The 23,150-nt window shown below is 38.3% G+C and overlaps 1 protein-coding gene across 6 annotated transcripts in view; it reads left to right on the forward strand.

Moving 5' to 3' along the window:
• The window catches only part of Marf1 (meiosis regulator and mRNA stability factor 1-like protein), an 818,555-nt gene that overhangs the window by 707,218 nt on the left and 88,187 nt on the right, over positions 1-23,150 (forward strand). The window contains exon 25 of one of the 6 annotated variants that reach the window (XM_067150049.2): positions 12,640-12,800. The exons of the other annotated variants lie outside the window; for them this stretch is intronic. Within the exon in view, the coding sequence (XP_067006150.2) occupies positions 12,640-12,693 (54 nt within the window). The 3' untranslated portion in view covers positions 12,694-12,800. Of the gene's footprint in view, positions 1-12,639; positions 12,801-23,150 lie in introns of those variants that run through there. 6 annotated transcript variants of the gene reach the window in all.

Consider the following 23,150-nt stretch of genomic DNA (forward strand, 5'->3'; position numbering starts at 1 on the left):
CTTAATTTCCAAAACTCTGCAATTCTTAGAGGACCTAATATTTTCCTTATAATTCTTCTTTCTAATATTTCTAATTTATCAAGCTTGTAGTTCAGTGCTAGACATTCGCTGGCATAAAGGCATTCTGGTTTCACTACTGTGTTGTAGTGCTTTATTTTAAGTTTTCTTGATAAGCACTTTTTGTTGTAAGTATTCTTAGTTATACCGTATGCTCTTTCCATCTTTTGTATCCCCTCCTCTATAGCAGATTTTTCTAAACCATTTTCTTGAATTGTCTCACCCAAATATTTGAATTTCTTTACCTTTTCTGTTTGACCAATATCCGTTACTAAAAACTTTGGGGCACTTTTTATATTCGTCAAAAATTTTGTTATCTCGGCAGAGATTCTCAAGCCTGTCATGTTGGCTGTCTTTTCAAGGAGATTGACTTGCAATGCTGCATCTGTAAGGCTTTCTGAAAGTATGGCAAAGTCATCTGCAAATGCTAGGCAGTTTATTGCAACACCTTTGTGTTCTTCTTCCCCAGCATGAGTGGCAGTATTTTAGATTCTTTCAGTTTTTCATTCCAAATTCTTACAATTTTCTCCATGACACAATTGAAAAGAAGTGGAGATAGACCATCGTCCTGCCTGAAACCTGTATTTATTTTGAAAGGTCAAGATACTTCACCCATAAATTTTACTTTCGAGATAGTGTCTGTAAGTGTTTCACGAATTAGGTTTGCCAATTTAGTTTTAACTCCAAATTCACGGATTACTTTATCTAGGGTTTCCCTATCAACAGAGTCAAAACTTTTTTAAAGTCAATAAATGTTACAACTATGTCTTTGGAGTTTAATAATCTGTGTCGAATTATAGATTTCAGGTTGAAAATCTGTTCGGAGCAAGATCTTCCTTCTCTAAACCCACCTTGATATTCACCCAATTGACTGTCCACTGTTGATTTTACTCTATTTAGTAGTATCGTTGAGAATATCTTGTAAGTAACTGGCAAGAGAGATATACCTCTGTAGTTGTTGACATCTTGCTTGTTACTCTTCTTGTGTAATGGGTATATTAGAGCCACTTTCCAATCCTCTGGGATCTTTTCTGTTTCCCAAATTTCTTCAAAGATTATTTGTAGATCTATAATTTTTGGTTCAGCCCATTTTAAAAGTTCAGCTGTTATGGAGTCTTCCCCACTAGCTTTGTTATTTTTAAGATTTTTTAATGCTTCCTTTATTTCTTCCGCTGTTGGAGGTGAATCAGCTTCTAGATTTTCCTGAATTTCTGAAAATTCTAATTTATTATTTGGCTCAGGGCAATTCAGCAGGTGTTCGAAGCGTTTTGCCAGAATCTCACAATTCTCGGCATTGTTAAGGCCAATATTACCATTTGCATCTCTGAAGCAAATGCTCCAGGTCAGGTTATTCTTAAAGGTCTGGTAGAAATTTCGGGAGTTATTTCTTACAAAATTATTCTCAATTTCTACTAGCTGCGATTTTTCAAAAGATCTTTTAACCTGCCTTATTATTCTTGTTGTTTCCTTTCTTTGTTGTTTAAGTAGCTCATAGTGTTCATTCTTTCCGGAACATTTCCATTTTTTCCACTTTTTCGTTCTTTCCATAAGTGCTTCCTCTTCTTTTTTTAAATGCTATTTGTTCGGGGCGTCAACCCATGTGGATCTTTAGCCCCTGTATTTAGCCATAGTATTAAACAAAATGTTCATATGAAACATTGTTAATACTAAATTTCTATAGATCTGCTATTAATTTGTGTGTAGTGCAGAGAAAATATTGTCACTGAAGTTATTTCTTGTAGTATTCATTATGCTGACTTCAGTTACAAAGAAATTAATACACTGTAAAGTTACTCAGCCACCATTTCTTTATAAAATTGTTTGAATTCCACTGGAATATACTTCCACACATCCATTAAATCTTTCAGCTTTTTTGCTTTTATTGGCAATGGCTGAGATTAGGGAAGAGAAATTTCATTTAGTGACATACTATAGGGCTTACAACATGTATTGTGAACCCCTTTTGATTTCTTTAAGATGGAATATGTATACCAGGGTAGTAATATATTGTGCCTGATTCTCATACAAACTGTTCCTGGGATCATCTGCTGATATCTGCATCCATTGCGATGATGTTATTTTAAAGTTCGGATCCCTTCTCAGCGAATGTTCCAAATCACTCAAATCTTGCAAGTCCTTAGACTGCATATCATATACAAGGAAAGGTTTCATCGGCCTTGCTGAAGTGATAACCTCTATCCAGTGTTTAGGAGCATGATGTTTCTTTTGACGCTCTATAAGGGCAAAAAGTCTCGGTCACACTGCAGAAAACTATGACCTTGACTGTCGTAAAAAAAAAAAATTCCAGCGTTGTTAAGTATTGCCAGAGTGACAACATAAGTCCTATGCATTTGTCAGAACAAGTAACTAGTCTTTTGTTCTCCCTGAGCAAGGGGCTGATAGTTTAAGGCGATGAACTTCAATATACACAAAGAAATTTCGGCTGATCCTCGTCTGGCCACACTTTCTTGCCAAAAGCACTTTGTTGCATCATTAGTTCCAGCATTATGTATAGTTTGATTATAACATGAATACTGCCGTTGATAGAATACTGAGGAGTGGGACAATACAGAAAAGAACTTGCTGTAAATTAGTGTAAAGTGCAAAGAGTTTGTTTGGCTTTTTTTTAATCTCCCTTCATTGCTTTATAAGCAACTTCAACCTTAGAGTGATGTAATCTAGTTTAATGATCTTCAATAGCTTTTCTCGTCTGTCTCTGCTAACATAATACTCAAATACAACCTGCTCTAGGAATCTGCTCTACGGAGACCAAATCGGAGATTGAAATATGAATGGAAAATCTGTGTGTGTTCATTGCATTTATGTTCGGGATGTATTTCTCTAAACAAATCAAACATCTTTATCAAAATTTGATCAGCAGACAAACAACTCTTTTCGGACTTGTGATGACTATATTGACTTTTCTGTATTGGTAATAATTGTATATGATTTCGTATAGCATAAAGTTGATTTTTTGTGCTTGCCCCTCTTGTCACAGAATGACCCCAAACTTATTTTCTCTTGCAATTTCTGTATTCTACAAAGAGTTATGATATCTTTTGACAAACCTGGTGTCACCCGACTGTATTGTTAAGAAATAAGAAAGAATGCAACTGCAATGTCGATGGGAAACAGCTTCATCGTTTCTTCTTTTAATGTGCTCAAGTTTTGTCCTAACATTGATGTCTGTTGATCATAATTCAAAGTATATAAGTCTTTAAACAATGTTTGTTTTGTATCCATTGTAATTTGTTTACATTGATAGGTGCACTTGCAGCCGAATGCCTGAAATCACAAAAAGCATTAATCACTTTTTGAAGCAGTATTTGAATAAATATACAGTATTTTTATAAACTTGCTGTATTTCGTAATTACTTATCCAGGCAAAGAAGATGTTAAAAGAATAATGCTGCCTGAATGTGTAATTCAAGAGCTCCGTTATGTTATGTTATGATGCATTGTGTTGCATAACCTTTTCATTGTACAACCATTCATTATGTTGCGATATGGTTTCACTACTGGGGGATAATTCACAATAAAGGCTATACAGAATTTTGCTTCGCTAGTCACGAACTAGGCTACTTATTTAAGGTTATGGAATAATACTACAATGATAGGCTGCCTAAATCTGACAAAGTATACCAAAACACTTGAATATTGAATGTATGTGTAACCATGAAGAGTTTTCTGGAGTTACGCTTTCTCATATGCAGTACTATAGAGGTGATTTCTAACAATGGTTCTTTGTAGTAGCTGACGGTTGGTTCATAGATGGCCTGCTTCTCAATATCTACCTCTGCTGGCTGACTTGTCGACCTCACATTTAATGGTGGGGTCCAGAATATATGCAAAGCCATCTTCTCGGTCAGTTGCGATTATTCTCCGGTTGCTTCCACCATCAGCAACACACGACACCTCTTCATGTACCTTGTAACCTTTCTGGAAGAATGCTGCTGCAATTATAGATCTTATTCTGTTGTGGCTAACATTCCTAAGCAAGTCCCCCCCCCCCCTCCCGTAGACATGAACCGAGAACATAAGCTAGGGTTTCAGGCTTACTGCAGTGCCTGCAGTGGACTCCATCCCGGCTACGTCTAGAGAGGGCCCGTACAGGAACCATGTTGTATTGCATTTTCAGCGCATCTTTCCAGCGGAGAACCCATTTGGAGTGTTGATCCGTTGGTTAGCCGGTGTGTGTTCCTGATAGAGGATGGCTTCCTTACAATGAGTTCTTAATACACGCAATTTGATTGTACTCGTATTTTTTTCTTTTTTTTTTTTTCTTAGTGTTTCTCTTAACTTCCTTGCGCTAAGTTTTTCGAATTGGGTGTTAACTGCATTTCTTACATCAAGTCCCTGAACGCACAGTTTCCTCTCTTCTACCAGATTGTGCAATGATATTACATACTCATTTCTAACCTTCTATAGTGTACCAGGAAGGCATAGGCCCTGGCACCTTATTTTTCTAAGTCTTTTTATCATTAAAGAACGCCTAAGCTTTAGCATCAGAAACAGCTGCACGAAAGAAAATTCTGGTCTCCGCTGCAGGCATGAGAGAGACAGTGAGCGAGGGAAACAGGCCGAGTGACGTGAGCACCACATGTTCCCAACTTCCCCTTTGGAAAGCTCTAGAAACTCTTCTGTAACTTTTGAATGGCTTAACATACAAATATGAGAGATACACCAACGTGAAGCCAATATTTTGAATGTATAATGACCAAATTTTGGGATTAATCTATCCATTAACTTGGAAGATATAGCAGATAGAAGTTTGTCATCCGTAACCACTTGCCTGTCGCTTGATACAGTGAGCCCGCCCTAGCGGGGTATATATAGCTCAACGGCTTGAGGTATACCTAGTTGAAATACGCTACTCAACCATGGGTGAAAGTTATGCTGCTACGTTGCGTTGCACGAAGTAAAAGTAAGTCGTGTAGTGAGACTTCGAATTTCGTTGTGCAAGATCACAATAATTGGAAACTTCAACCGCGTCATGAACATGTGGAATATTTTAAAGTACTAGAAAATTGAGTTTCTTAGTACAAGACTTACAAATTTTTAACAAGTAGTGAATTCGTGATCTTGAATGTGTACTCGGGTAGAACTTAAGATACAAGTGTTAAACTTGCCAGTTTACAGTGCATTATGGACTTGGCTAGTTTGATGTATATTTGAACTCTGTCGTGATCACGTACGATGATAAGAATATTAGGAGAAATGTGCGTGATAAATTAAACTTACGACTATTGACAAATTCGTGAATTCTAGACGTTTCGTCTGTAAATACGATTGTGAACTATTTAAGGTGTTATTCTGATCAAATACTCAGTGATCAATGAGATTAAATGTGGTCAATTTTCACGTATTTTCATGAATATTTGAACAGTATCGTTAGAAAAGGCAATGACTTTACGGACATTTTATGTTGATAATATGAAATATGAACCCTTGCTATAAGAATTCACACATAAAATCCACTTAAGCTGTAAATGCTTGAATTCTAGAGACTATTGTAGACATCATGTTAATTGAATTTACTCATGAATTTCATAGACTGTGACACTCGTACTCTGCTGAACTTGCTACATGATTTGTGCATATTCTGAACTGTGCCTAGTGTCTTAATTCCATGTCATACGAACTGTGTAGTTAAAGACTGTGCTTTTGACTTCTTAACTTAAAAGTGATCTCATCTTTATCGTGAACACTTCCACAGAGACCTGACCTGTGTAGTTCAGACTGTGATAAAAGACTGTGCTATTATGAGTTGCATATTAACTGCTACATTATAAAGTGCAAGTACGAACTATGCTTTCAAACTTGTCTAAGTGTGAAATGCAACTCATTACTGTTAATTGACAGTGCTACGTCTTGCATTATCGTGCCAATTGAACTTTCCCGTGTGTCTATTTCTTTCTCATAAACACCGGAAATCTTGGCGAAGTTTCATAACCTCACATTACTTTAAACATCGTATCCAGCGTGGGACAGGCTACATCATTGGAGATACGTGGTAACTTCGAGGGATGATACTTGGTAACTTCGAGGGATGATACTTGGTAACTTCGAGGGATAAGACGAGGTAACATCGGGGGATGGAACGTGGTTCGCTGCTGTTGGTGCCGAGTTTGACCTCAGGCTGTTCGCCGTAGGAGTTCCAGTTGCCAAGCTGCGGAACTGCACTTCAACCATTTCTATAGCTGGATTCAGGTGATGTAAGTGTATTTTACAATCTTTCTTGAGTGAATAATGGCACTAAAACATTAACTGACTTACTGCCAAGGCACTCAATCATTCTCACTACTCTAGTGCTACGCTTATCAAGTGAAAGTGCCTGGTCCATTAAAAAAAAAAAAATTTTTTGATCGTGTGAATTCCAATCTTACTACTTGTTGAAATTGTAGGAAGTCATTTAACAGAACTGTAGGTCATTCTTAATTGAACTTTAGGATTTTCTCCGAAGCAAGTATAACTGAAGATCATTCTTAAATGAACTTTAGGACTTTTTTTTTGAAGTAAGTGTAATCTGAAGTCATTCCATAACAACATAGTTGAACAGTAGGGTTTTTCCTATAAGTGTACAAGTTAAAAATCATGTTTATTTTATTTTAACTGGACTTTAGGATTTCTGAAACAAGTGATTTAAAATCATTAATATTTAATTGGACTATAGGATTTCTGAAGCAAGTGTGATTTGAAATTGCTTAATCTATAATGATTTAAACGGACTGTAGGCTTGCACAGATGTGATTTGGAGGATTTAATTTTTCTTTTGAATTCTAAAATCTTGGTCAATTGACAAAGTGATTTGAATGAAGGTTTATGAACGAAGTTTTTATTTTGAATATTAGTTATTTTGAATCCATGAGTGGAAACTTAGTTGAACTTGTTTAATTGAAATTGAAATTATTGAAAGCTATTATTCATTCTGGACATTTTACGAACATCGAGTGGATGTGTAGAACAAAGACTATATTTTGTTCAATCTTAACCACATTTACAATTCTGCAATTTAATTTCATTCTGAGCATGTCAATGGAAGATTTACTTTTTGAATGACTGAGAAGCAGGACGATTTTCTTAATAAAACTTATCAAAAATTTTAATACCATCTATTATTCGCCCTGCGAAGTCTTCCTTCTCTGTACCTGCTCCAATAAGACCGTGCACAACCTAAGATCCTTCCCATGCTCTTGCCTAACAACTTTTTCCTGGTACAATAGTGACAGATGTTAAGATGTTGAATTGGTACCTCCCATTCTACCTACCTTCCACAGCCCAAGCCCCTTCATTTTCCTTGCAGAGTATAGACAGCTGTCTGGCATGTCTGCAGGTAACTGAAGAATTTCTTTGATCATGCGTCTCATGATCTTGTAGACATGAGTTGAGAAGGCCTGCAGAATTTGTGGTATTAGCATTCTGCAGAGGGTATATAAGAGTGGGCCATATGAACCTATTTACAGCCAAGAACATTTGTTCTCCTTTTAACAGAGGACTTTTTGCTAAATTGTCAAGATTGCATTTTAGGTCATTTATAACTTTTTACTGACAGAAAATAATGTTGTCGTGAAAGCTGGCTCCCAAATATCGAATATTTTTTGTCCGGTTCAAGGTGTCGAATAGTAAAAATGCTCTCTTCAGTTACTAAAGGGCAGTAAGTAAGTAAGCAAGCCTTCCCTTTACAATATTTATAGCTACAGATTTTGATGGATTTTAGCTGAAGGCCGATTTCTCTAAACACCTCGTTGGCCACGCCAGTTAGTATGGCGGCATGTTCTTGGCTATTGGCTATTATAACTGTGTCATCTGCAAACCCCATGCACGTTAGCTTCTGAAGTCCTGGAAACCATGTATAAACTTGGGTTACAACCTTGTTCTACGTACCTGATCTGGTGGACTTTTTGCCTCTATTAACTTCCCCCTCTTTGATATATATTGTTTTCCAGCGTCCCTGAGTCTTTTATATTTCACAACACACCGCTTGCTTACATGTAGTTTACGCTTTTACATCTGTGCATGTGTTTTTGAGCATTGACTGTAAGAGGTATACTTGATGCATCCGCCATCTTACTTATGCATACACGCAAACTTGTTGCCAATCTGATGCCAACAAAAGATTGTGTAGAGGAGTTCCAATATCACTGACATGTGCCAAGTACTATTAACAACCTTCTGATATGTAAAAGCCAACTTTTGTAAAAAATGAGGGTTACAACCTTGTGCCCGTTCACACCTCCGCGACAGTTTTCAAAATGGCGCCGAGTGAAGGTATGGCCCATTTAATCTATAGGAAGCAAAGAATAGACACCAGTTGCGGTGACATAGAAGGCCATACACGTCATGGAACGGTCGAGTATTGAGAGTGAAACGGACAGTGGACTGTCTACTCTATTGTTTTACGAAAAAGTAGAAAACTTGGGATTGTTAAAAAAACTCCATCTTAATTTTTCTCAACGGAGAGTGAACACGGAACTACCGACCACGGTATAATTTTTAAGGAAGAAGAAAGGATCAGAAGCTATACTAAAGGAAAAAGCGTCGGAAACAAGAAGAAAACAAGTCAATTCACCGAAAAATAAGCAGAGTTGATTAGAAATATTAAAAAAAAAAAAAAAAAAAAAAAAAAAGGAATCAGCTAAGTACCACGAGATACGCGTGGTTGGATACAGAGCGCAGTTGATCTATACTCTCCGAAGGGAGACCAAGCCAGCATCTAAAAAAAAAAAAAAGGAATTTCATACAAGAAGAGATACATCTCGATTTATTGAATCAGAATAAAAATAAGTTTTCCCAAGATCTACAAGAAGCGGCCGACAGAAATAGATTCACTGAAATCAACACCAACGAGATCGAAGATATACGTCGGAGAGCCACAAAGGAAATAATAAATTTAAGGATTACAAACTTCAAAAGGAATTATATAATGGCTGTTCACTGCACTATAATCCTTATTTTAGTTGCTGACAAGAAGACCATGAGGATGATGTGCTAAATATACATGATGGACCAAGCTGGAGACCAGTACATCTTGCTATATGACCGAACCATGATGAGGAAGGCGACGGGAAACCATTTGACCAACCCATGATGGGGAAGGCAACGGGAAACCAGACAGCAATCCCGTGATGAGGAAGCAGATGATGTACCAGATGACCAACCCATGACCTGACCGCAGACCCAATTACATCCATTTGGGAGCAGAACAGCTGGACCAGGACCAACCATGAGCGAGCTAAGTCATTTACAATACTTAATCGCATAATTTTTGGTTTGCCTACACATGTGCCTTAGGCATGTGCCGATGGGTTAAATATAAACCAATATATAAGAAATGCAAGTGAATGTTACCAATGATGTGTGAGATACTTAAGTCTGTAGTTACATGATCTAGCAATATAGCATAAGATTCTAATGTGTTGGATATATACGTCGTCGTATATCGGTCAAAATACACGTATGTAGTGAGAGGTTTGAAAAGAATTTTGGAAACAGCTGATAGTTATGACATACTGGCAGATTACAGAGATTTCGTATTGGTAATGCTACAAGTCGACGTCACGTTTGGTTGCGCGCGGTGTAAAATAAACATACGGTACCACGCATTATTTTGCTTCACAATAAGGGCATTGAACTCAATCATAGGTTATGAGATATAGCAACTTTAAAATGTTGTTTTAAGAAACATGGTGTGGTAGCTTTGACATGGTCATGTATATGGGAACGCGACGAGTTAATATTGTGGCTACGATGTTAAGATATTATATGAATGTTGAAATAAGGTTACAATTATGCTAACTTGAGGAAAAGTATGAGTTATATAGTGAAATGAGGAGTTTTATACGCACTACGTAGGGGCCATTGACTGCCTGCCGTTTAAGATATGCCACGGTACATTCTTTAGATTCGTATACGTGAGATTGTCCACACCGCAGGATTGACCTAAGCCAAGGTATTAATAGAATTTACTATTGTAGAATTATGCTTGTGACAGGATTGTATGTCAACTTTAGATGTGCTGTAATGAATATCGGAATACTACGATACGTTTTATAGTTGTGTTTTGACCAAAAGCATTCACGACACCGATAAATACGATATTATGTTTCTGAATACAACGACATAGCATTTGCATTGTAATTGCGCGTATGAATAAAATAGCTTGCATTGAAGTAGAATGTTATGGAATATAACGAAGGAAAGGGACATTGAGCCTAAAAGACATGTGTATGACAGCCAAAGGTTGTGTTGAAGTTAGCTAGATAGCTGAATAGATTAACATATCGTCCTTACTCTGGCAAACTAGCGAATCTGCAAATTGTCAAAAGGTTAGAGGAGCTGAAAGAAGTTGTGATTACTCATATAAAATCAATTTTTATATTTAATGATTGCTTTCATGTGTTAGGCATAAGGAACGAGTTGCAGATGTGAGACTTTGTCAGAGGGTAGACAATATTTAACCAATAAAATCTACACCAAAACTTCAGAAGTACAGATTCCCTAGTTTGTCACTTTCGCTAGTTTGCCAGAGTGGGGACGATATACTCTGTTTGAACTTGCATTTTCTCAACGAACAACATCTAGGGAAATGTTAGAGTAGGAGCCAAATTTAACAGGCACTAGGAACAAATGCCTTTGTCCGTAAGTGGTTATCCATGCACAACGTGAAAGTAGTAATAAAGCATGAGTTCGGATTTATTCATATGGATTTATGCATTCAAATTTACGCATCCAGATTTACTTATTGGAGTTTACTTATATGGATTTATTTATTAGTGACTCGTCATTTACTGAGTATCAGCTACAATTTACTATTTAATATTCTCAACGCTCAATTCTAATATGATTGGCGATTAAATATAACTGTGATATACAGTTCAGTCCCGCAATTTAAAGTTATGATTTGGTTTAATTTCAAGTTTGAGCTTATTAGTGGACTTTATATGCACTTCAGCTTAACCGTGTGTTTTATTCAGACTTGTTTAACTAGTCTTAAAGCAAATGAGCTCTCGTAACAACTTGATTATGTTGGTGTTGTATCTATGACTTAACTTCAGTATGGACCTTAGATGTCCAGTGATCGATTGTAAATATGTACATACTCAATTTTGATTTCATGATGGAACTGATCTACATAGTTAAATACTAGATATTATTTCTCTTTCTACCAGCCACCGCTGACTCACAATCCACACTTGTTAATACGCAATGACAAGTAATGCCTTGGATATAAATTCCAATTTAATCGTCCAATATTTAGTCAATAAATATCTTGTTATTTTTCTACAATTTTATGTGTCGTGAATTCTTTCATTATAGCCTAGTTGATAAGTTAGTTGCGTAGCTAAGTGAATTGTTGATTAATTAAGTACTCCGTTTAGTCATGACCAGTTCTCACGTAGTTAAATACTCTGATTTAAAAAAGGTGGTTGACGGTTATTACTATTTTGTCATGAGTTTCTATAGGCGTCACCCGTGAGTTGTTAATCTCTTCATACTCACGTAAAGCATAACTTGAAGTAAGATTTCATGTCTTACTTGGCATTTGAACACCCTGAGGTATCCGCTGAGCGACCATTTCATCTGATTAGGCAGCCCAACTACGAGTTCGAAATGGAGGTATCGGGTAAAGAATGATAACGTTCGAATTGACGCCCGAATCGTTTCAACCTTGTTCTGGGTGGGTATTCAAGTGTTGTCCCACATCTTTCCAAAATAGTCCAAATTTGTCACCCTGTGTTTTTGCTATTGTGGCTTTCCTACATGTGCATGACACTGTTGTTGTCATTTACCCACAGGTCTCGGTAGTTAAGTCTTGGCACTTAGAAAAGTTAATCTATCTATGGTTTTCTTCAAGTGCATATATATCATTTTCCGAACTTCGCTACTGTATCCACTGATTTTATCATGTCCACTAGTACCAGGCTTGCTGAGCAATGTAATTGCTTTGACAATAAAAACTAATTCAGTTTCTTTCACTTGGCTTGCAAATTAAACATGACAGTTCCCAAGCCCTACAGAAAGCAGATTAATATATTCTTTATACAGTTGTGTAAACGTCCCACGCCTGACACAAGATAATATTCCTTTTGAGAGGAATGAGTCGGGTGTCATTGGATTAATTAATTTCATGCTTTTAAAATGTTGATGCTAATGAAAGTAACATTGGTTTAATGATCAAGAGCATTAAATCCAGAACATTGCAATACATTTTACTGTAGCACTTTATTATACCTCTCTCATGCTTTATTCCTGAGCTTCGGATTTGTTAAGAACTTTGGTGGTGGTGGTGGTGGTGGTGGTGGTGGTGGTGGTGGTGGTGGTACTTGTACTTGTTACTTCCTTTAGAGAATTAGAATATTGTGGTTGTCAGTCATGCCCTTCTAGGGACACCATGACCTTGATATCAGTGCGAGGACTTGAGTGTTAGTTGATTCCGAGGGCTGTGCCAGCCTAGGATTACCCATACTTACAGTAATTGGCCTTGGAGTTGAGCCAGAATAACAAGGTGCCTCCGAATTGCCCGAGAGGTCTTTGTGCTGTTTTTTTTCATCCTAACCTCCTTCAATTTCACTTCTTTTACAGTCTAACCAGCCTCTCCGTGGTGCTCTGCTGAAGGTTGAATCTGTATTTCCCTAGCTGCTTGCGGACCAAGAATGGAACCCCTTATCTCTAATTTTGGAAAGGGTGGCACCCTCCAAACAGCTTCTTGTAAACAAAACAAAACAAAAAGAAAGCATTATACTCGGTACCTATCAGTTATGAAAGCGACATGTTACCTCGATTTTTGGTTGTTTCTATGATTGATGGAAAGAGCTGCTTAGAAAAGAGTCCTTTCTTAATCAGTAATGCAGTTAAGGAAATTGTTGGTGGGGAAGTTCATGAGATGCTTCATGATGGATCCATACTAATAAAGACATCGATGGCTGAGCAGTCTAGACGGCTACTTAAGGCAAAATTGTTCGGAAATATGGAAGTCAAAATTGAGAAGCACAAATCTCTAAACTCCTGCAAAGGAGTTATATTCCACAGGGATTTTGTTGAGGCTTCCGATGCTAACATGATTGGAAACCTTGCACATCGGGGCATTACTGACAGGAGGTTAAACAGTGAGGTTGTGCAGAGACACAGTCCCTGGGCCAGACAAAATTCATCATCATATGCTTATACATTTGAGTGACCAATGTCTCAGCGATGTCCTCATCCTATTCAACAGAATCTGGAATGAAGGAGAGTTTCCATTTCACTGACGTGAGAGAGTTGTAGTACCAGTTCTAACTACCAGTGTGGTTCTCACTCTCATCGGTCTGCGACCAATCATCTGGTTAGACAAGAGAGCTCCATTCAGGAGGCCTTTCATCAGATGGAGCAATTACTCGCCGTGGATTTTTTACCAGGTGGTACGGGATATTCTCCATCCTACACTAGCAGGTTTTCCAGGAAATCTGCTAATATATATTATTATTTTTCATGACCCTCTGGCTCTTTTGAGTCCAAGTAGGGAATGCATATTCTCAATACTATGTAACTTATGTAGTGAATATTTAAGAATAACTTATATATTATATTTAAGTGGTCCGCCTATTCAATACATATACAATTTACTAAATCTGGTATATGTTTCTTCCCCTAAGGGACATCATCAGCTAGAATAAATTACAACAATACGAGTTTTTATTTAAAATGAAGCTGTTAAACCTTGTTACATGTAACTTATTTATGTATGTATGTCCAAACGTTGTCCATTTTCTCTACGGGGTCATGTATGAAGTGAGAAGAAACTTCATAGAGTTTTTATGACCAGATGCTCTTCCTGATATCGACCTCATCAGAGGAGTTAATGAGATGATATGAATGACATGATAAATGATAGTAGGAAAAGAAAGGGTGAAACCAGGTGCCAGCACATAGCTTACTCCTATCAAATCTGCCTAAGGTTTTACATCTCCGTCTGACAGACGAATCACAATCACCATTGTCATATACCCCGACTCCACGTAAGAACTGCGGAGAGGTTTGGAATTTAATCCTGGCTTTTGGCATCCAATCTAGTGATCGGAAATTGTATATCACCACCTCCCCTACCCTGCCAGCCAACATTCTCATGGTGATTTTTTTTTTCCAACCAACAGGACTCGAACCAGTTAACCACGGTGTCAGATCATAGAGATTCAACACCTTAGTAATCATGGCCACCAGGCGAGCTCATATTCTCAGTACTATATTTTTAAAAAATGGCATACTTACAGAGTTTAACACTGTTCAAAATCAACATTTCAGTTCCTGAAGTATGGTGGTTGCTGAGAGATAGCTACAACAAGCTATTAACAGTGTCTACAAATGGGGCCTACAGCACATTTTTTCAAATTTTTGGCGGTGAAAAAAACACCTTAGTTGTACACTTTGCCGACATTGGCGTGTGCATACAGAACCATAGCTCCGCTTGCGGAACAATGTCCTATCAGTGACAGACACCTGCAGGTTTCTGGGTCACCATTCTGATAAAATGTGGCAGCCCCACATCTGTGTGAAGGTTACCTTCATGAAAAGACTTAACATGCTGAAGTTTCTCCAGCACACTGTCGCGCGGTTGACTGTGTGGTGCTGCTATATTCTTTCCCGTATATACAGTACTAGGGTTATGTGACTTATGGTTCATCGTCAAGATCCTTGTTACACCTTTTAGACAGTATACACCTTAGTGGAGTTCTACTGGCAACTGAAGCTTCCTGTACTAGCATGATTCCCAACCTACTCACTGAACCAGGAGTTACACCTTTACGAATAAAACGGTAGCAGATGCAGCATTTCATGAATTTTCAGTGTAACATCCAAGCTGTCAATCCCTCTTGAATACCCGATACCACTAGAGGTATGAAAACTGACCGAATGCCACACATCCGGTTGGGATTCAAATTCATAGCTTGTGTTCAGAGTTGGATGTGATAATTAGCATTCATCTTCAGTGAACTCCTATTGAGGTACGTCTGTGGCTGGGTGCTTTTGATCATTAGAGGTATTTCCAGGACTTCGTTCATCAGTATCCAGGACATGTCTTAATGGAAAGTTTTAAGATAGGCGAGAATGTAAGTTGCTTGTTCATCTTTGATGACAGCACCAAGATCTTGCTTCCTGGTTTCTGTAGCATGTATGCAACTCTTCACCATTCTAGAAGCTCTGCAGTTTGCGCCAAGTCACAAATGAGGCCACTTTTTCATGTGTATCGACTTGTTAGGTTCTGTTAGATCTGTCGATGCCTATTTCCCAAAAGACCCACTGGTGCAGCAGATTCATGACCTTCTAGCCAGGTCGTCAATGCTGGCACCAGAATCACCTTTGTATGACTTCCAAGCCATGTTGGGATTGCGGAAAACAAACTTTCAGTTCAAGCTGCAAAAAAGCTGTACTTTTACTACCTAGACCTAAGAACACACCTGCTTACCTATATCAAAATATCTTGGCATCCTGGGAATCAGATTGGCTAACTGTTCAAACTCCCAAAAGGTTCAACGCAATTGAGAAGACAACTGCCGTGTGACTGTCCACATTCCAGCCTTCACGGAGGGGGGGCATCGTTTTTTGTAGGCTGAAGATAGTTCATGGAAGATCTATATAATCTTACCTCCCAGTGTGTTCTTGTGGTGCCGATTTCACCATGGCTCACATCCTAGCAGAGTGCGCTGATCTCTCGGGCGTAAGATGGTACCTCGGCCCGCAGAAAACGTTCAAACTCATATTAGCTGATGGCGAGAATACTTCTGATTTCGTCATTTACTTTATGTATGAGAATGGATTAACCAGGGGCCTATTAAAGTTCCCTGTTACTCGGGGAACTTAACACATTCGCTCCCATAATCGTCCCTGGTCTATTAAATCTGAGTTTTCCAAACTCCCATAGTCTACTATGGTCGATTAGTGGATTGAGGCTAAAAATGTCAAAAGAAACCTCTCTGAACACAGTATTGTTTACATTTTCCTGAACCTTTCTTGAAGACTACACTTAAATCTTAAATTTTCTATGTTGATAAGATTAAAGCAATTTTTCCTTTGCCTTATTCGTAGAATCTGTGCACATCAAACTTGCGATTCCTGTGTCTAAGAAGGAAATCAAGAATTTTTTAGGATTGATGGTCTACAATGAGATTAATCAGAAAATTAATTTGAAAATGCCTTGGTCTATATATCTTGTTTTCAAATCCTCTATATTTGCTACAGTAGTGTCCGGAAATAAATTTCTCGTACTTCTGCATTTCAGTAAGAGCAGTTTACACCAACTGTTTCTAGTTGGCTATATAGAACCGAAACAATTCTGAAATTAGAATGTAAGGCATGTAGTGTACATTGACTTTGTTTCGGTTTACCTTCTTGGCATTATGATCGGCATGTGCAGAGAGACAATGAGTATTCCATTAAGGATTTTTGATCTTCACTTTGTTCTCTTGTTCATTTAAAAAAACTGTCATTGCATCTTATGTTTTCAAGATAATACCAAAGAGTCTCTTGGGTAATGTTAGATAAAATATAAGTCTAGTAAAAATCATAACCAACTGTTAGTCACCTCTGACAGTGTACAAACCTCACCCACATTGGTGTCCCGGCGTGATGGTTGGACTACTTATAGTGATAAATTGTGTAGTAGTATGTTTATACATCACATCATGCCGGATACAGAAAAACGGCCACTACCACCACAACCAGGTATGCCTACATCATTTAATGACCTAGAAGTTTCAGGAATGTTGGTTAAAATACCACCCACTTGGCATAAAAATGTAAAAATATGGCTAGTACAGATTGAGGCTAATTTCACCACTGCTGGCATTACAGCAAGGTTAATGAAATTCAACCACATTGTCAGCTCACTCGAACCTGATGTTACCAACATATTTGTTAATCAGACCTCTTTCAAACACACCATTTTTCGACCTCAGGACACAATTAATAGCCGAACTTGAAGAATCAGAAGGCCAGAAAGTGACAAAAACTCTTGACAGAGCTAGACTGCATAACAAGAAACCAAAACCAAGCCAGCTCTTAAGAGAAATGCACATACTCGCTGGAGCACAGGTAAAAGAAGAATTTTCACTTACAATTTTTTTTTACCCCCTGTGGGTGGGGGATGGATGAAGAATACACCCATGGTCTCCCCTGCCTGTCGTAAGAGGCAACTAAAAGGGGCCCAAGGGACTCTCAACTTGGGTGTGTGGGTTGGCGACCACGGGGCCCTTCGCCGAGTCCTGGTATTGCTTCCACTTACTTGTGCTAGGCTCCTCACTTTCGGCTATCCTGTCCAACCTCCCTTGGTCAGCTCTTGTTCTTTTCCGACCCCAACGGTATTAGAGTATTCGAGGCCTAGGGAGTCTTTCATGTTCACGCCCTTCGTGGCCCTTGCCTTTCTTTGTCCGCCACTTCATTTTTTCCAAGTGACGGATCACTACTTTTTTTCTTATTTTTTCTCTTTATCTACCCCCTCTGGGTGGAGGATGCAGATCAAGAATACACCCACGGTATCCTCTGCCTGTCGTAAGAGGCGACTAAAAGGGGCGACCAAGGGATGATCAAATTAGAACCATGAAACTATTTGTGATTAGTACCACCATGCGGGGAACACCATGAGTCGCCTTTACTTGCGCGTAGTACCACTATGTTGGGTACCAAATAGGTTTGTGATTAGTAGCAAACGTGGGTACGGCGGCTTTTACAATACCTGTGATTAGTAGCACTATATGAACAACACCATGGGATGAATGAACTCGTGGTTCTGGCTTGCCTATGATTAGTACCCACTCTATGCGGAACACCACGAGATAGTACGAATCCCTGTGGTTAGTACGCTTAGATGATGAACACCATAGGTTTGTGTTGCCCGTCAAGGGCGCTGCAATGTGTGAAACACATTAGGTCTGTAATACATGTGCGTATTTCATTATCTGTGAGTCGTACCATAATGTATGGATACCGTGAGTCTACGCTACTCTTGATTAGTACCGCAACATGGGGAATACCATGGTTCTACTTTTCTAGCAATAAATACCATTATGAGGGCCGATGACCTGGATTTTGGACCCGTTTCGAGAACGAGCATGTTCTATTCGATTCAGCATCGTGCTATAGAAGCAGTCCCTTGGTCCGTACTACTATTGTTTTGTGCCAGCTTCTGTGCATGTGAGGCACTGTGGGTCAGATCCACTGATCGTTTTAACTTCATATAAATCTATCCGTTCATTCTTCGTCCTCACGCTTTGAATTCTGGTCAGTGGAGGATTTTGGACTTTTGTCATCTCATTTCATCTCGTTTCGTACCATTAGGGTCTGATGACCTCGATGTCAGACCCCTTTAAACAACAAACATCAATCATCATCATCTTTTTTTTTTTTTTCTTCTTCTTCTTCTTGCAGAAATTCCAACTGAAATCAATATTGGCACATTGCAGTGATTCTCTTGGTTCATAGAATTTTGGACTTATCAAATCCCACACAATCTCTATAGTCTATTCAATCCCTTCAAGTCACCATTGATCTTTCTACGTCACAGTTGAATCTAATTTCTTGTCTAGAATCTCAGCTGGAACACCTAACACACACTATCAACAGTGTACTTGCAGAGCAAAATAGAACCTGTTAAGCTCCCAGCAGATTTCTTTGAGGAAACAACCTCAACAGATGTCCCTTCATTTTTTCTCAAACTCGGGCAATGTGTCCAATCCTTATATCGTGTTCCATCCCCCCATTGTTCATCCAAACAGCCATTTGTGCACTTCAAACTCTTGCTGCATTCTTCCCATGTGTTCATTTGGCATGGTGCAGTTAGCAAGTATTTACAATCTATCTATGATGAGCCATTCAAAGTTATTTCACATTCTGCAAAGCATTTTGTGCTTGAGACTACTCCGGGTCAACAGGCTGTATCAATTGACAGGTTCAAACCTGCTTTCTTTCTGCATGAAGACCATGAACATTCTCCTGCTATCAAACAGACCTCTCATGGAGTCACTCAGAAGAGCTCTACACCACTACCTTCGCCAACCACAGAGAAGCAGACTTGGTCTGGATGAACCATTTGCTTTCCATTCAAGTACAGTGAAACCTCGGAATGCGAGTAACTTGGTCTATGAGTGTTTTGCAAGATGAGCAAACATTTTAAATAAATTGTTACTTGATAAGCGAGTGAGGTTCCGCAATACGAGCATCACGTGTGCCTACGTTTTTCCCTCCCCTGTTCATTTTTTAAATGGATGAACGAAATCTTTGGTCCTGTAGTGAAGAAATACCTTTCAGAAAATAATCTCCCGCTCAAAGTCTTGCTGGTTATGGACAATGCTCCTGCTCATCCTTCAGGCCTTGAGGCCTTAAGGACGACTTACTGGAGGAATTCAAGTTCGTTAAGGTTACGTTCCTTCCTCCCAACACTACTCCACTACTCCGTCCTGTGGATCAGCAAGTCCTTTCGAACTTCAAGAAGCTATACACAAAAGTACTATTTCAGCGATGCTTCAAAGTGACCGAAGAAACAAACCTTACCCTCCGAGAGTTAGGGAGAAATAATTTCCCCATCGTGAACTGCCTGAAGATCATCGATAAAGCCTGGGATGGAGTCACCAAGAGAACTCTTAACTTCCGCTTGGGGAAAGCTGTTTAAGTTCTTGGACGTGACTGTGAGGGGATTGTTGGTGACAATGAGCCACCGATTGTCAGTGAAATTGTGTCCTTAGGGAAGACGATGGGGCTGAAGGTGAATGACGTGGGCATTCAAGAGCTAGTGGAAGAACATAGCCAGGAACTGACCACCAACAAACTGATGGACCTGCATCGCGAACAACAGGAAGAGGTTATGGAGATCTCTTCCGGGGAAGAGGAGGAGGAGGAAAAGTCAATGGAATCTCTCACTTCAACTGATATTCGGGAGAAGTGCAAAATGTGGGAAACGGTGCAAAATTTTGTAGAAAATCATCACCCGAATAAGGCTGTAGCAGTGCGAGCGATGAATCGGTTCAATGGCAATGCAATGTCACATTTTTTGTGAAATCCTCAAAAAGAGGCAAAAGCAACAGTCATTGGACGGGTTCCTCATTAAAATTGCAAGAAAAGAAAACAATTCCAGTGAGCCAACAGATAGCAGTGATTCCGTTAGTGAAATTCGTGCTACACAGTAACTCTTCTCATGTCATCTCTCATCTCCCTCACACCAACAATGGTTCTATTGTAAGCAAAAATGCACTTCAATTTGTTTTACGTTATATTTTGTTTTAGAAGTGGTATACGAATAAATATTTTTGTGTTGTGGACGAATCATCTGCGTTTCAGTTGTCTCTTATGGGAAAAGTTGCTTTGATATACGAGCGCTTTGAAATACAAGCATGTTGCCGGAACGAATTATACTTGCAATCCAAGGTTCCACTGTATCTCTCCATTGTCGCTAGAGAGAGTACGTGGCAGCTCCATCTTCTTGACGTCATGGTCGGTACGGAGTGCAAAGAGACTATGATTACTCTGTTAAGGATTTTCAATCTTCACTTTTATTTTTTAATGGCTTAGAAAACTTTGTCATTGCATCTTGTCTTATATTTTCAAAAAAATACTAATGAGTCTCTAGCGTAACATTAGGTAAAATATAAGCCTAGTCAAAATCAAAACCAACTATTCATTACCTCTTATAGTGTACAAGATTACCTTCTCCACAACTCCATGTTTAACAGTCTCCTTGTAATTAAACTTGTGCGTTCATGCCAAAGTATCATTCTTGTTTTAAAAAAATGTCCTGGACTAGCAGCATAGCGAGACTGTCTATCTCTGGAAGTAATAATAATGGCATGTGGCCTCCAAAGAGGCCTAGTGAAGGTCTTTCAAGTTGACGCCGTGTAGGTGACCTGCACGTCTGTGAGGAATTCTAAGGATGAAGGGCACACATACCCAGTCTCTGAGCCATTGGAATTAACCAGTGAAGTTTAAAATCCCCGACCCTGCTGGGAGTCTAACCCGGGGCCCCTTGGACCAAAGGCCAAGAAGTGAACGTGTTAAGTTCAGTTTTGATGTGCATGTGTCTACTTTGGCTAAAGAAAACATGTTTGTTTTTTAAATTCATTTTCAAATTCCACAATTGTATGTATAGTTATATTTTATTTTCACTTTTGTTTTCATGTAATTTATTTAGAGAGGATGATTACCTAGTGTTACTTCCTCTTAAAACTCATCACCACTTATCAGTTGTCTTTCTTTTTTTCTTTTCATCTGTTGTTTACGTAATGGGGAATCTTTGCCGTGTGGAGGATATTTTCAGTTTTAATTAATGCTTTGATTTGAAAGGAAAAGTTTTGTCACAGTATTTACCTGGAGTTAAAAGGAAAGCTACAGAAATATATTTCAGTGTTCTTTCCATTGCCTTTGTTTCCAACTTTATTTCTGCATAATTCCAAAAATGTATTATTATTGCTGTTCTCTTTAATGAACTATAAAATGGAAAACACTTGGCGTAGAAATGTTGTTTTTGTGTATTTAAGAAAAGTCTCCCTTGCTGACAATTGCATTAAAAAATGAAATGTTTCTCAGAGCGTTCACAGTATTTGATATAGACAAGGTAACTTGTCCACATGAGGCAACACAGAATGCTGCCAAATACTCTTATTGGCCAGTGCCATATAGGCGGACACTCCTCAAACATCAGGAGATCCTCTTGGAGACTGTAATGTGATCAGTACATTCTCGAGTTCATCCAATTTGCAGAATGCATCAGTGTATGACATGTTGTCTGCCATGTTTTGTATCATTACTAATGAGAGGAAAATGGCTATAATAAAGTTGTTTTTCCTAATTTCTTGACACAGTTTTTTAAGCAATATGTCTTTGAGAAAGTTCATTTAATGGGCCCAGCATTTTTACAAATTAAATTGCCCAACACCATCCTAAACTCTTCTGTAAATTATGTTGAGAAATCTATACCTTTCTGTGTAAAACTTGTGTAAAACATTCATTCTATGGAAAAAATACAGTCAGTCAAAAAGCAACTTGCCTAATTTAGAAAAAAATGTAAATGTGTCCCAAAATAATAAAATGCATGCCATAATTTTAATATACATGTACAATACTCCTAAACAAATAAACCAATGACTTTCAAGACGTATAATATTTTGTAATCAATATACTTTGTCCTTGTGGCAGCCTTCTCATGGGGGATTCATATTAGTTAGTTAGTTCATTCATTCATTCATTCATTCATTCATTCATTAAAGAATTAAAACATTGCTATGAATAATATACCTAGTCATGTCGTAAGTTTTGTCCCTCATACAGAAACAGCTAATAAATAGAGAAATGGCAACTACTACAAGTGCATATCCAGTACAGTATACCTAGGCACAGGTTGTCAGGGTCCTAAAAACTAAAATAACTACTCACAGAGGTAGCATGTGTTACTATAGATGGAATTTATTAACCAACTTTTTAAAGTTGTTTCCTCTACTTGTGGATCAGAAATAAGTGAGTGAGTGTTTTCACCAGCAAAATTTTTTATTGATATTAAATATATCATATAGGAGGACCATATCACCAACCTTCCAGTTTATGAGAAAGCATTCATCAGTAGCATAAGTGCCCCCATCATTAGTCATCAGTAGGGCCCAGTTGTTTAATATATGTCATATTTTTTCTTTATATTATTTCTGTGGAAAATGCAAGTTAAGCATAATTTTATCCACTGTGACTAAAATTATGCAATTCTTACGGGACATATAAAGTCATATTTTGGCTTTTTAAATATTTGTTATTTTCTGGTAATATCTCATATTATGGTCATATCCCCATGAGTTTTCATATTTTTTTCATATTATTATCTCTTTTATCCCATTTTTGCATATCTGCTTGCAGTCATCTCAGTCAGATTTTTCACATCTAATTATCTGTAATTTCTTAATGATCTTTCTTCGAAATATATATTTGTGTGAATTATGAGAGTAAGCTGTATACAAGGAGACAGGTGTGTAGAAAGTGACAGATGCAAAGGAAGCAAAAGGCGAGTTTTGGATGGCTATTGTCAGGTTTTGTGCCAAGGTCAGCCACGTCTGTAAATAACTTTGCCAGGTAGAGTTGTCTTCATAGGGGTG

Source organism: Anabrus simplex, chromosome 6 (genome assembly GCF_040414725.1).
Source record: "Anabrus simplex isolate iqAnaSimp1 chromosome 6, ASM4041472v1, whole genome shotgun sequence".
NCBI classification, from domain to species: Eukaryota; Metazoa; Arthropoda; class Insecta; order Orthoptera; family Tettigoniidae; genus Anabrus; species Anabrus simplex.